The sequence below is a fragment of the Microcaecilia unicolor genome, chromosome 11 (assembly GCF_901765095.1).
Source record: "Microcaecilia unicolor chromosome 11, aMicUni1.1, whole genome shotgun sequence".
NCBI classification, from domain to species: Eukaryota; Metazoa; Chordata; class Amphibia; order Gymnophiona; family Siphonopidae; genus Microcaecilia; species Microcaecilia unicolor.
In genome coordinates, this window is record NC_044041.1 from 4,939,304 (window position 1) to 4,954,405 (window position 15,102).

The following is a 15,102-nucleotide window of genomic DNA, read 5'->3' on the forward strand; positions in this document are numbered from 1 at the left end:
TGGCCACATAGGAGCCGCAAACTGAGGCCTGCAAACTTAAAGCAGCCGCCTCAAAGGACGACCTTAAGGCCGCCTCCAATCTTCTGTCTTGGGCGTCCTTTAGGGCCGTGCCACCTTCCACCGGCAACGCCGTTTTCTTAGTCACCGCAGTGATTAAAGAATCCACGGTAGGCCACAGATAGGCCTCACGTTCACTTTCAGTCAAAGGATAGAGGCGGGACATAGCCCTAGCCACTTTAAGGCTCGCTTCAGGGACATCCCATTGAGCCGAAATTAAGGTGTGCATGGCATCATGCACGTGGAAGGTTCTAGGCGGGCGCTTCGTCCCCAGCATAATGGCAGAGCCAACAGGGGCTGAGGGAGAGACGTCCTCCGGAGAGGAAATCTTCAAAGTGTCCATGGCCTGTACCAACAGGTTGGGCAAATCCTCTGAGCTAAAAAGCCGCGCTGCAGAGGGGTCATCCGCTCCATCCGAGCGGGGATCCGTCTCCTGCAAGGAATCCGCAAAGGACCGTTGGGAGAACTCAGATATGCTGCCCTCATCTACATCGGAGGAGACAAAGTCCTCGAAGGCCTGGGAATCAACCCGAGGGCGTTTACCTCTGGGAACCTCAACCTCTTTACCAGACGAGGGAGCAGGGGCAGCGTTTTGCATAAGGAAGGCCTGATGCAGCAGCAAAACAAACTCGGGGGAGAAACCCCCCAGACTGTGCACTTCCGCAGCCTGGGCTACAGCCCTAGACGCACTCTCAACCGGCGCTCGCAAGAGCGGGGGAGAGACATGCTGCGCATCCAAAATGGCGTCCGGCGCGACACTCCGCGAAGGAGCCGCGCGGGAAGAACGGCGCTTAACTTTAGCCGCTTTTGTGCCGTCGCCCAAATTAAGGGCGTTCATGGCATTAATGTCTCCAACCTCAAGGGCGGCCCAAGAAGAAGCCGTCCGAGCTGCGTGGCCGGCCAAGATGGTGGAGGCGAGGAGCGGGGGATGGGCGTTTATGGCGGGAAAAACCGCCACGCCGGAGGAAGGACCGGGACATTCATTGGTCACGAAACTGTCACCCAACAAGGGCGAATCAGGCTTTAAAACCCCCGCATCCCCTCTAGAAGCGCTCAAGCGATCCGGGGAGCGACTCTTTGCGCCCTCGCCCTCCGACGCCATATGCCACGAGGAGAAGAATCGGGGAACCCCCTGCCCGCTATAAAAAGGTAAAAATTACCTGCTTGCCGCTCCGAGCTGTAACGACCTGGTGTCCCAGTGAGTAGCTGCAATAAACGTTTAAATAAACGTCGAAATAAACGCCTTTAAGGACGTTGAAAAATTTTTTTTTTTTTTTTTAACGGAGCCAGCGGGAGGGGGGAGAAAAGGAGGGACCTGGCACCACCAGGTTTGCACTTGCTCAAAAGAGCCCTCAACCCCAGGCACTCAACAAAACCTAAGAATTAGGCTTGGAGGCCTAGCCAGAGCTGCTGCTGTGTGTGACCACCACCTGCTGAGATAGAGAACATACTGAGGAGTTTCCGGCAGCACATGACCACATATAGGGAGGCAAAAGTTTGCTCTCTATCTCCACCTGCTGGTAGATGGACACAACCCACCAGTCTATGGATTGATCAGCTTGATGATATGGAACAACGCTTTTAGTAGACCTCTTTCATAACATTTTGTCCTCTTAATGCCATGTCCAGCATTACAAAATACTCTGTCCTCCTCCAATTTCCAAGCACCTAGCACAAAGTAAGAGGTGGAGAATAAAAATGATCCGTATAAAACTTTTTATTAAATCACTGACCAGATTTAAACATTTGATTAGATGTTGGGGAATATATGATTCTTCTTTAGCTTCACAGAGCCTATGAGTAGCAGAATCCTGGTAAGACTTTGACATTTGTTTGTTCATATCAAATAGCCCATCTTCCATGCCTAGAACGGGTTACAAAGTTAACAAATGCTCTCTATTACTCACTTAGTAAATACAGCTTAGTCCTGCATGTGCTTCAACTATCTTTGTTCCAGCTGATCCCTGCTCAGTGTCCTGGGGGTTTCTTAAATCATGTATTAACAGGATAGTACTAGGGAGGGCCTTTAAGAATTTAGAAAAAGCAGTTAAACGAAGAAGAGAAAATACTTATGCTCTGCTCTTCTGCCAAATTTGCCCTAAGGATAACAGGCTTAAACTGGAAAAACAGCACATGGCGTTAGAATTAGTTATAAGTAATGGGAACTCCTGGTTCACAAAGGTTGGTACCAAAAATGCTGTCCTCCATAGTAAAGAGAGTGCTACAGAACAGGGTTTCCCTATCCTGTGCCAGTGCCTATACAGGAAAGCAGGTTTTCTAGCTATCCACAATAATATGCAAAAGATATCCTGAAACCTGACTGGCTGTGGAGTTGATGGTCTGGGAAGCCCTGATAAAAAATGAGAAAGCCTACTTAACACATGAAATCCTAATGTGGAGCACAGTGTTTGGTTCTAAATGTTTTCCATGGAAACTGAGCTTATAGGTAGTAAAAATCATTGTATAAACACATTATAAATCTTCAAGGTGAGTGCAAATATTGGTGCACCCATGTAGTCTGGGTGACTCATTCTACGTGGAGGTTCTGCACTTAGTACAGGACAGCCTTGTATGAACTGATATTTTAACCTGTATCTCTTTTGCCAGTAGCATAATGTCCTTTCAGCCTATGTATAGGAGATGAGTAGAGCAACAGCAGCTGCCACAGTTTCCATGTGCATCATCTACACTCACAAGGTCAACCCTTTAACCTTGGTGCTGGGATCAATTTTGTAAACAATTTAAGCTTCAGCTGCAATCATATCTCGAGTGACCTGAAAGGCAGCAATAAGGGAGCTCAATTGGATCTTCTCACTTGTCCCCGAGGCCAGTCTGTACCTGGAAAAAAAAAAGGAATAAAAACAAATAGTGACAGCTGTATAACTGAAAGATTCTTACAAAGTTTTTCATTTCTAGAATCCTAGGCCCAGAACTAGCTCATGGTGGTTATATGATCAAAATTATATGGCCTCCTGTAAGCCACAACAGCCTGGATAAAATAGTTTTGGAGTTTTCAGTGAATAGGCGTCCAAATCACAAAAATGCATTATCACAACTGTTACCACTAGGAGGCAAGAGCACAGAGAATGGGGAAGTGAGATGCTCCAAAGATAATGGAATAAATGTCTCAATTATATAGTAACATGCAACAGATATGAGGTTCTTAATGCACAAGTGAAGGAGGAAAAGTTTGGGGGTGCCATGGCACCTGTGGCTCTCCCCATTCTGACACCTATGCTTACAGGAATCCAACGTATACTGCAACTGGCTGCCTTATATGCATTATAATCCTCTTGTTTTCAATTTGAGCAACCCTCCCCACTGAAATTTAAGCTACAGCCAAGCAGAAAACCCACATCTCCTTCCTGATAGAGGTACTTCTAGGTCCAAGGTTCAACTTTATTTAATATACTGCAAATCAGTGATAACTAAGCAGTTTACAAAAGTAAAATACAGAAGGATGAGTAAAAAGGAAATATCTGTTTCTCCATCATATGGTAGGGAAGCCCCGCTCATCAAGGGACAGACAGACATGGGGGCCATGAAGCATGTGCACAAAACAAACAAGAGGTGGCAAGAGATAAAACAGCCCAGTAGTAGTACTTCTAATCTTTCAAGCCCAGAGAAATATTGGACCTAGCTATCTAAGAAAACTGATTGGTATTGACCTAATTGTTGCCTAAGAATTAGCCAGCAAGATTCAGTACAAGGAGAGAGGTGGGCAGGCCTGGACCTAGACACAGACAACTGCCTCTGGCACTGAATTTTAATAGGTTTCAGAGCACTGCCTCCATTGCACACCTCAATCTGGATGCAGCCAACACAGTGGTCCACTTAAACGATCCAGCCCATCTAGCATAGCAGCAATACTGATAATAAAATACAAATCAGGGTCTGCCCCAGTCCTAGGTTGCCCTGCCTCTCCCTGCAGTGTTTCCATGATAACAGGAAACTTTGCCATAGCAGGGGGTGCAATGGTGTGGAAGGTCAGGGCAGGCCACATGTTCAATTTCATTATCAGTGTTGCCTCAATGCTGAGTGGGCTGGATTGCTATAGAGGACAGTGTGAGAGGTGGATGTCAGGACAAAGCAGAATCTGGGCAGAGGCAATTAGTTGGTGGGGGGGAGGGGGGAAAGGTTGAAGGAACACAGAATGTCATCCCTGCCCTTGTTGTGTATGGGTGCTTGCAGTGGAAATCCGACTCTGGAGGTAGAGGGAGTCTAGGAATTCCCTCCCATTAGGAGTATTTAACATTTAGAAAGAAATTCAACATTTTTCTGTCCATAAGAAGTGAAGAGGCTCAGAGTTGGGTTTCTAACTATACTTTTAAGATAATTTGGTTATAACCACATTGGTTAAGAATTTGATTTTATACCTTGCCTTTTCAGTCAAAAGAGACTGCTCACAGACTTAACCCAAGACAAGCCAATGTATACTTACTCAATGTCCGCCATCTTCCTTAGTAAATGGATTCGGACTGAAGGTGGAAAATCAACTAGAGAAGAGAAAAAAAATAACATGAAAACAAAATTGAGGTGAAGTGAATGGGTAAATTAGTAATTTTCTTTCTTTGAGACCTTCAAGACCATTCCAGACCCTTGGGTTATACTGCCAGCAGGTGGAGACTGAACTACTGGCGCTGTGACATCATTCCACAACTATCCTGTGCAGCCCCCTGGGAAGCCAGTACTGATCATAACAAAGCAGTACATAATTCAGGAACAACATAACTCTACTAAGAACTAAGGAAGTTCTCAACAGATGACTATCTTCTTTAAATACAATTACACTGAGCCAAAAAAAGAAAAGAAAGGTCAGGGTATATGAATCCCAACTCCTGAACCTCCTCTAAAAATAAGGATTCAAGGTTCAACTTTATTTAATATACCACAAAATCAACAGGTATGAAAGGGATCCTCTTACTAAAGCTTAATGAGGAATTAGAACACACTAAATGCTAAGAAGCCCATTTGACAGAGTGTGCTAATTCTGTGAGTGTGCATTAAGCTTTAGTAAAAGGGCTCCTAACTGGTTTATAATATTAAATTAAAAGGCGAGAAAGAATAAATTAAAAGGAATAAGGGAGAACCACAAATGGAAGCTCAATTACAATTTTTTTTTTTTTTTGGGGGGGGGGGGGGGGGGGGGGGAGCACAGAATCATTAAACCCTAAGCAGACACATGAGGAGGGGAGGAAATGACAGACACACAAAAGTGAAATGCCATCCAAGGTCATGGGCAACTTTCAATTACAGAACCAATACTCTACTAAACTATACGGGATCACTAAACGAAAGTAATATGTTTTAAGGGCGGCCTTAAAGTTTTTGCGTGTTTCTGAAACACTGGCAGGGAAACAGACTGACATATGAAAGGAGAGTCTACCTTAGGAAGAAAGGACAGAACTGGCTGGAACACTAATTTCTACCAAGTTAGTACCAAGAAAGGCTCATGAAAGTATAAACTTGCAGCTCTGAAATCCTTCTAGCTGAACAAATGGCTAACAGAGAAACAGTCTTCAAGGTAATATCCTTCAACAAAGCCACAGCAAGAGATTTGAATGGGACCTGAGCTAAGGCAAACAAGGCAAAGGAGAGATTACAAGGTGGAACTAGTAAACATCAAGGATTGAGAATCCAAACACCTCTCCTTAACGTACAAAATCCCAATGTGAAGTCAAGGTCTTACCCTTCACAAGACCTCTGAAATAGGATAAGGTTGCCAACTGCTTAAGGATGAGTGCTAATCCTTTATCCAAACCATCCTGTAAGAACAATAAAATCTCTGGGATGGCCAAAAGAATGGGTAAAGTTCTCTTGACACTAGTCTTCAAAAGTCCTCAATACCCGGGACATAAGCTAGAGCAGACCTCCTCTTCCTATAATGTAACAAGGTATCAACCATTCTACTCGAACAGCGTCTTTTCAGTAGTCATGCCCTCTCAAGAGCCGAGCCGTAAGACCAAACAGAGACGCATCCTGCGTGTTGACTGACCCCTGTTCTAACAGGTGCTCCTTGCTCACTAAACTGAAAGGATCTTCCACTTTGAGGTACACCATAGTCTTCTTTACCATCCCAGAAAGATAAATACCACCAATCCCAGATATTGCCCTACCCTCTGACCGACTGCCTATCAACAGCCATGGAGAAAACATGTGCAAAGGACCAGAGCTTCTACTCCCACTGATCCACCATATTTCTGCTTAGGAAATCTGCCTGGAGATTGAGTACTCCAGCCACCTGTGCCACTGAAATGTCCTCCAGATTGCTTGCTGCCCAAGCCATCAACATCTGCTTTTCTTCCACCACTTGCTGACTTCCTTGTCTGTTGACATACACCACTGCTGTAACATTATCTGACAGAATCCCAACCTCCTTGTTCTGCACCAGAGGAAGAATTTCAAACGAGTGCCAACCAAATCCCTCCAGATGAATGAGTTGACCAGTGCTTCCAGGGTATGAAAGAGGGCTCAGAGGCCCCTTGGGCTGAAAATTGAAAACAAAATGTATAAAAAATGCATCAGCTATAAAAATTATGACTGAAAAAGATACTATATGAAGAAAATGTATCCTGAAAAAGGGAAGGAACCAAAAGGCAAGTTTTTTGTGCTGAGGAGAGATTGAGGGAAGGATCCAAAAGGCAAGTATTTTACGCTGAGAGATCGAAAAGTACAACCACTCTGCTCTGCGGAAAATGAAAGACTGCTGGTCCTACACTCACACGTCAGGCGGGAAGGCACTGCCTCAAAGATTTAAAGGGACAGTGCACTTGTCAGTGTTGGCACTGAGCTCTGTGGATCACATCACACATACGTGAGAATATTATGCCTGTTTGCCCTTGGAGAAACCAGGGGCATTTCAAAACTTGAGAAATATAATCTAATTATCTGACTGCTAAAATGTTTACTCTTAGGGAAGGGAATGATAGAGGGCTATTCTGTGACATTAGCAACTCAATATAGGTCTAAACTTATTGGGTAAGTAGCCCTTTTAAACCCATATGCATGAGAACAGAATCAAAGAACTTTTCATAGGTATTTGACCACCCATGCAATCAGGACTCCCTACAATGGCACCTTCAGGGCTTCCTCTAGCCCTGCTCACAAAAAATTAAGAAATACAAGTGAACAAATGGCTGATTTTACTATTGCAGAAACCAGGAGGGAAGCACAAGGGAAAGGAACTGTATCTACAGAAACCATAACCTGAAAATATCCAGCTTTCCAAGGCAGATGGCATCAAATTAAGGCCCAGGTTCCCACTGGGGTTTTCTACCTCCTCCAGTGACATAACAAGGCTGTCAAGTAGTGTTGTTTACACAGCCATGGCCCAAAGGTGCTTTAGTCAGACGTCATGATTTTGACCTGTCTCAAAAGAAATAAAAACCACCACCATAATTCAGCAAGTGATTCTATATAAGGGAAAAGCATCTCAGGTTATGTAAGAGATACACAGCAAAAAAACAAAACAAAAAACCAAACCAGGATCAAAACCTGAAATAGCATAAAAACAGGTGAAAGGTGGTGTACCTTTCACCTGTTTTTATGCTATTTCAGGTTCAGGCAATGGGAAGGAAGGAGGTCTCCTTTAACCCGTACACTAATGCAGGAGCTTGTTTTCTTTCAGGTGTTAATTAAAACACCCCTTAAGTTTGATTAAGGAGATCTTATGATTCAAAACAAGGGGGATGTCCTTGCTCCCCCCTTTCCCCAAAAGGGAAGAGGGGAGCACTTGCATGCAGTTGCAACAGAATTTCCAAAGTGCACCAGTAGTAACTGTAGACCAGCTAATAAAGGATTATAACTAGTGGTACCTCAATTTTTTTCCCCCTACATCTTATTTCCCAACTTCTTTTACAGGCAGAACCACTCAAAAGCATGCATGCATACAGCCACCTCTGATGTAGATGATCAGGCTTCCCTCAATACATTATTCAGTGGAGTAAGAAAGTAAGTCAGTCAAGTGCAGTCCAGCAACGATTAGTAGTTACATAAGAACATAAGCATTTCCATACTGGGACAGACTGGATGTCCATCAAGCCCAGTATCCCGTTTCCAAAAGTGGCCAGTCCAGGTCACAAGTACCTGGCAAGATCCCAGAACAGATTTTATGCTGCTTATCCTAGAAATAAGCAGTGGATATTCTCAAGTCTATCTTTTCTCCAAGCTGAAGAGCCCTAGCCACTTTAGCCTTTCCTCATAGGGAAGTCGTCCCATCCCCTTTATCATTTTTGTCGCCCTTCTCTGCACCTTTTCTAATTCCACTATATCTTTTTTGAGATACGGCGACCAGAATTGAACACAATATTTATTTATTTGTTACATTTTGTATCCCACATTTCCCCACCTAGTTGCAGGCTCAATGTGGCTTACATAGTACTGTAAATGCATTCGCCAAGTCCGGTAGAGAAACAAATACAAGGTGTAGGTTGCACCATGGAGCGATACAAAGGCATTATAACATCCTCATTTTTGTTTTCCACTCCTTTCCTAATACCTTGCTCGAGCTTCAACAAAGTTTTCCCCACTAGAGGTATGGGAGGATAAGCGTACAGAAAACCTGTCCCCCAATTGAGGAGAAAGGCACCTGACGCTAGCCTGTCGAAGGCCTGAAGCCTGGAACAGAACTGAGACCCCTTATGGTTGATCTGAGTGGCAAAACGTTCCACTGAGTGGGTGCCCCACGCTTGGAAGATCTTGCGGGCTATGCCCATATTGAGAGACTACTCATGATGTTGCGTTATCCTGCTCAGTTTGTCGGCCAGGGTATTGTTTCTGCCCATCAAATATATGGTTCGAAGGAACGTGCCATGCTGCCATGCCCAATACCACATCCAAATGGCCTCTTGACACAGGAGTGACCTGGTGCCCCCCTGCTTGTTGGTGTAATACATTGCAACCTGGTTGTCTGCTTGGATGAGAACAATTTTGTGAGATAGCCGATCTCTGAAAGCCTTTAGAGCATTCCAGATCGCCCGGAGCTCCAGGAAATTGATCTGAAGATTTGTTTCCTGGGAGGACCAAGCTCCATGAGTGTGAAGCCCATCTACATGAGCTCCCCATCCCAGGAGAGATGCATCTGTCATCAGCAATTTTTGTGGCTGAGGAATTTGAAATGGAAGTTCCAAAGTCAAACTGATTTGAATGGTCCACCACTGAAGGGAGCGTACAAGCTCCAGGAACATTCTGACAACATTTTCTAGACTCCCCGTAGCTCGATACCACTGAGAAGCTAGAGTCCATTGAGCTGATCTCATGTGAAGTCGTGTCATGGGTGTAACATACACTATGAAAGCCATGTGGCCCAACAATCACAACATCTGCCAAGCTGTGACCTGTTGAGAGGCTCAAACCTTGGATGCGAGTTTAACTACAGTGTCCGCTGTCGTGTCCCAGAGGTAGGCTCAAACCATTTGAGTATCAAGAAGGGCTCCGATGAACTCGAATCGCTGGACAGGGATAGTTTAAAATGAACCCCAGTAGCTCAAGCACCTGAATAGTCATCTGCATGAACTCCTGAGCTCTGTCCGGAGAGGTGCTCTTCACCAGCCAATCATCGAGATATAAGAACACATGGACTCCCAGTCTTTGTAGAAATGCTGCAACTATCGTTAGACATTTGGCCAAAAGGCAACACACAATATTGAAAGTGATGTGTTTCCAGCCGAAATTAAAGATACTTCCAGTGGGCAAGAAGTATTGAGATGTGAGTGAATGCATCCTTTAAGTCCAGAGAGCACAGCGAATCATTTTTCTGAATCATTGGGAGAAGATACCTTGTGAAATACTTCAAGGAGAAAATTACACTATTACGACACAAAATACCCGCTAGTCCTATAGAATACGCCACTCTTCTAGACTGTCTAGACCCAGAAGAAGGAACACACCCAGCAGACAGAATCTGGACCGAATTCGAACTACTATCAGAAGACCTCATCTCTAAAACTCTCAAAAAATATGGCAACTCCAATTGCAAACTAGACACATGCCCAAATAGCCTGATGCATCAGTAATACAAACTCAGGAGAAAACGGAATCTGACCCCATAAGTCCTGAGCAGCAGGAGAAGCAGTCTGCTGCTAATGCTAAAAACAGAGAGATACATTATCTGGAGCTGGAGAGAAGGGATTCTGAGCAGAGGGAAGAGAGCTGATAGATGGTCATAACTCATGTTTCTGAATTAATCTGCTCTTAAGCTAAGGAATCTACTGTTATGAGAAATGTTATTAAAATACCCATCAGAAGATAAGCAACAGAAGTTATAGATCATTGCATTTGTACTTCCCTTCCTCTACAATGCATCTTAACATATGTACAGTAAGAAAGTGTTACCTCGGTGTACAAACAGGTGAACTTCTGTCAGAATATCATGCAAGGCCAGCCCCTTCAGGGTCTTCAGATTCAAGATATCTGAGGTCGACAGTCAAAGAAGTATCCTCTGCAGGAATTTCAATGTCAGACCAACTGGTTACAGACTACATCCCTCATTTATTTGAATTTTAGATAAAGTTAAACCAAAGTGGTTTACATTTATTATATGCAGGTACTTTCTCCTGCCCCAGTGGGCTCACTATCTAAGTTTTCTTTGTACCTGAGGCAATGGAAGGTTAAATGACTTGCCAAGGATCATGAGCCACAGTAGGAATCATATGATTTATTTTGGTCCTTTTAATATTTTATTTTACCTTTTTTGTATATATATAATTATAATTGACATTTTAAATGTATTATAAATATATATCGCCATATATATATTTTTTTTTGTGAGTTTTATTGAGTGATAAAATTGTATGAGGTATTTTGTTATAATTGTTGTGAGTCTGATTCTTTATATATGTAAGTATAAATAATATTTCATTATGCTAATTATTGTTTGGACTATTGTGTTTATGCTATCTAAATCAGTTATCTCTATTTCAGATTATTATCATATGCATAACAGAGAATTTATGGCTACGTCTTATTTGTGTTATTTAAATTTGTATGTTTGTAAACATAGGTTTATGTAAGTATTTATGTTTATTTCCTCGACGATATTTGATTTCTCCTTCCAAGTGTTTGATTGATTTTATATATCTGATATGGTTTCTTTTTCATTATTAACGCTTTATGATATAGTATTATACAAATATATATGTTTTTAATTGTATTTGATGTTATTTGCTTTTATAGAGCCCCTGACGCAGCCCTTGTGGGCGAAACACAGTCTGTGTCGGGCGAATCTCTGAAAATAAAGTTTTGAACCATATCACTGATTGATCTGCTTTGTTTGTCTCCACGTTGGATTTTACGGATCGCTTGCCATCTTGTTTCTTAAGAATATCATGCAAGGCCAGCCCCTTCAGGGTCTTCAGATTCAAGATATCTGAGGTCGACAGTCAAAGAAGTATCCTCTGCAGGAATTTCAATGTCAGACCAACTGGTTACAGACTACATCCCTCATTTATTTGAATTTTAGATAAAGTTAAACCAAAGTGGTTTACATTTATTATATGCAGGTACTTTCTCCTGCCCCAGTGGGCTCACTATCTAAGTTTTCTTTGTACCTGAGGCAATGGAAGGTTAAATGACTTGCCAAGGATCATGAGCCACAGTAGGAAATCAAACCCTACAAGGAGCAAAAGTAGGAATCGAACCCAGTTGCCCAGATTTTCAACTAAACATTAGGCTATTTTCCACGCCATCTAGTCTCATTTTAGCTATTATTATTTAGAAGGTAAGGAAAGATGCTTCCTTCTTCTAAACTCATTATTCTTTCCAAGCACACCCTCTTGATTTACTCCCTCAGCTCACTTTGGGGATCCACCAGGCACAGCTTCCTTTGTTACTCCTCCTAGCTCTTATCAGGGGATTCATCATGCATATTTTGATTTCTTCCCACTCAGCAAATTTTCCCCAGTTCTCCCACATACCACATGGAGAATAAAGTGAAGCAGGAGAATTCAGAATCATATTAATGCAGCTGGAATACTAATTCCAAAGACTTTCACGAGCTGAAAGCAGCACCAGGGAAGTGAAGTCAGCTCTGAGCTGTTTTTCTCTGGCTTCATCTGCTGGCAGGGGGACATAATCCACTCATCTAAACTGGTCTGGCATGGATGATGAGGAAGGGTACTTTTCTACACAGGGCCCAACTTCCCTTTGCAGCTCTCCTAAGCAATGACAGGAAAAAATTGTTGGGGGTGAGGGTGGACATACAGTGCTGCATTCACTGTTCCAGCAACACTTTCCTGTAAGAGCCTCTTAATCCCCTTGCTGTTTGATTATCCCCTTAAAGGCAAAGTGACAATGTTTTCAGTGCTTTCAAATGCTATCTGCTATTCTGTGCTCCTAAGGTGGCATGCCCAACAGGATGTTACTACTTGGTTGAAGTAGCTCATGAAGGAAAGAACCCCAGAATAGAGGAAGCAGTATCTTTTTATCCCCAAACAGTGATCCTAGGCTATTTCATCTAATGGGAAACACAGGATGCTCTACCCATGGTGTGCATATTGGTACAGGGAATTTCCCTTTGACAATGGGGCTCGCTCGTAAGCAAATAAGTGGGGAATCTAAAAACCTTCCCCCTTCCTATTAACTGCCAACAGCAGGCAGGTATAGGACATGATATGGAAAAGACATAGGTCTTAGCCTTGACAGATTCCTCTACCATTCTTTTTCCTGTGAAGTTTTCCTGTCTATACCTATTTTAAAGGAGCAAGGTTACTTAAGAATTACATTGGACTCATCTTTACCAATGTGTTCTCAACTGAATGTAACAAACTTCGATTAACAGTCTACATGATTTTTTTTTAGAATGGCGATTCAGAGTTTGGTTTATCACAGTTTAACTACTGTAATGCTCTTTATTTGTTCTATATAATGTTTTTGTACATTTCAGGTAGCACAAAAAATGACTACACAACTGTTACCTGGAATCTCATGCTTTGGTGCACCCAGTTTTATATTTTAACCCTTATTCATAAGGATTGAACAGTGACATTTCTCTGTTACCTATTTGGGTACTGCCATTCCAGATTTCTTCACTCAGAAAATAAGAAAATTTTTGAAGCACCCTGATGTAAACAAATTTACCACTCTCCCTTTTACAAAGCCGCATGGTAATGGCGACACAGCACTATTTTGTAAAAGGGGGGGGGGGGGGGGGAGGTCAATTGAATATCATATCATTCCTCAATTTTTTTTATGTTGCTGGTCCTATTTTGTGGAATTCGTTGTCAGCTGATTTACGGTTAACTTCCAATCATGCCTCTTTTTGGAAGCTGTTAAAAAGATATTTAAGAAAGCTTATCATGGTATACTAGTAAAAGAGACCCGTTTCTGGAGCAAATGAAACAGGCGCTAGCAAGCTTTTCCTCCCCAACACCCCCCCCCCCTTCTCCCTCCCTCCCTACCGACCCCTTCGTCATTCTGACGCCATTGCTCCGCACCTCCTGAACAAACCGTACGCCATTGCTCCGCCCTCAATGTCATCACGTTTGACGCGAGGGCAGGGCCCCGAGACTTGGCGATTTCGGTGGCTTCACCACCATGAACCCATCTTGAAGGAAGTGACGTCAGTGTCTTCAGAACGTTGAGGGTGAGTTTTATTATATAAGATTGTCTAGCTGATAATATAAGTGACATAGTAACATAGTAGATGACGGCAGAAAAAGACCTGCATGGTCCATCCAGTCTTGCCAACAAGATAAACTCCGCCTTATTTTCGAAAGAGAAAGACACCCGTAGTTCGACCCAAATTGGGAGATGGGCGTCTTTCTCCCGTGGGCGCCCAAATCGGTATAATCGAAAGCCGATTTTGGGTGTCTTCAACTGCAATGTCGCAGAAACGGCCAAAGTTGACAGGGGCGTGTTGGAGGCATGGTGAAGGCGGGACTGGGGCATGTTTATAGGCCGAGAGATGGGCGTCCTCGGCCGATAATCGAAAAAAAGAAAGGCATTTTTAGCGTGAATTTGGGTCACTTTTTTTGGATCCTTTTTTTTTTCTCCACGAACAAGTCCCAAAAAAGTGCCCTAAATGACCAGATGACTACCGGAGGGAATCGGGGATGACCACCCCTGACTCCCCCCGTGGTCACTAACCCCCTCCCACCCAAAAAAAACAACTTTAAAAACTTTTTTTTTCCAGCCTGTACGCCAGCCTCAAATGTCATACCCAGCTCCATCACAGCAGTATGCAGGTCCCTGGAGCAGTTGTTAGTGGGTGCAGTGGACTTCAGCCAGGTGGACCCAGGCCGAGGCCGATCCCCCCCTCTACCTGTCACACTTGTGGTGGTAAATGGGAGCGCTCCAAACTGCCCCCAAAACCCACTGTACCCACATCTAGGTGCCCCCCTTCAGCCATAAATGCTATGGTAATGGTGTAGTGTTGTGGACAGTGGGTTTTGGGGGAGATTTGGGGGGGGGGGGGGGGGCTCAGCACCCAAGGGAAGGGAGCTATGGACTTCAGAGGTAGTTTGCTTTGTTTTTTTTAACTGTTACAAGTGCCCCCTAGAGTGCCCGGTTGGTGTCCTGGCAAGTCAGGGGGACCAGTGCACTACAAATCCTGGCCCCTCCCACGACCCAATGCCTTGGATTTGGTCGTTTTTGAGCTGGGCGCCTTTGGTTTCCATTATCGCTGAAAAACGATACCGCCCAGCTCAAATCCGCACAAATCCGATGTATTTGGCTGGCACAAACCGTATTATCGGAAAAAAGATGGACGCCCATTTTTTTTCAAAAATACAGCTTGTCCCGCCCCTTCACGTACCCGTTCTCGGAGATAGACGCCCATGGAGATGGGCGTTCGCGTTCGATTACGCGTTCGATTATGCCCCTCCCTGTGCGCCCTGTCTCAATATTAAGACCATTTATTTTACTTACAGTTTGTATGAATATTTTTGGATTATGATTCTTACTTCTGATTTGTCTATGCAGCTTGTACAAGTTATTTTTGTTTTAATCATTTTAAAATTGTGTATGTTTTTATAGTCACCTATCTAGGAATGTGGGCTATATTTATTTTACTTTAAAAAATGAACCTTTTTACGGAAACTTGCCATCTTA

The 15,102-nt window shown here is 43.5% G+C and overlaps 1 protein-coding gene across 1 annotated transcript in view; it reads right to left on the reverse strand.

The window, feature by feature from the left end:
* Positions 1 to 1,756: 1,756 nt before the first annotated feature.
* RFC5 (replication factor C subunit 5) overlaps positions 1,757 to 15,102 on the reverse strand; it is a 102,104-nt gene continuing 88,758 nt past the window's right edge. The window contains exons 9-11 of the mRNA XM_030219414.1: positions 10,390 to 10,467; positions 4,499 to 4,553; positions 1,757 to 2,895 (exon numbers count right to left, since the gene is read on the reverse strand). Of these exons, the coding sequence (XP_030075274.1) occupies positions 2,799 to 2,895; positions 4,499 to 4,553; positions 10,390 to 10,467 (230 nt within the window). The 3' untranslated portion in view covers positions 1,757 to 2,798. The remainder of the gene's footprint in view (positions 2,896 to 4,498; positions 4,554 to 10,389; positions 10,468 to 15,102) is intronic.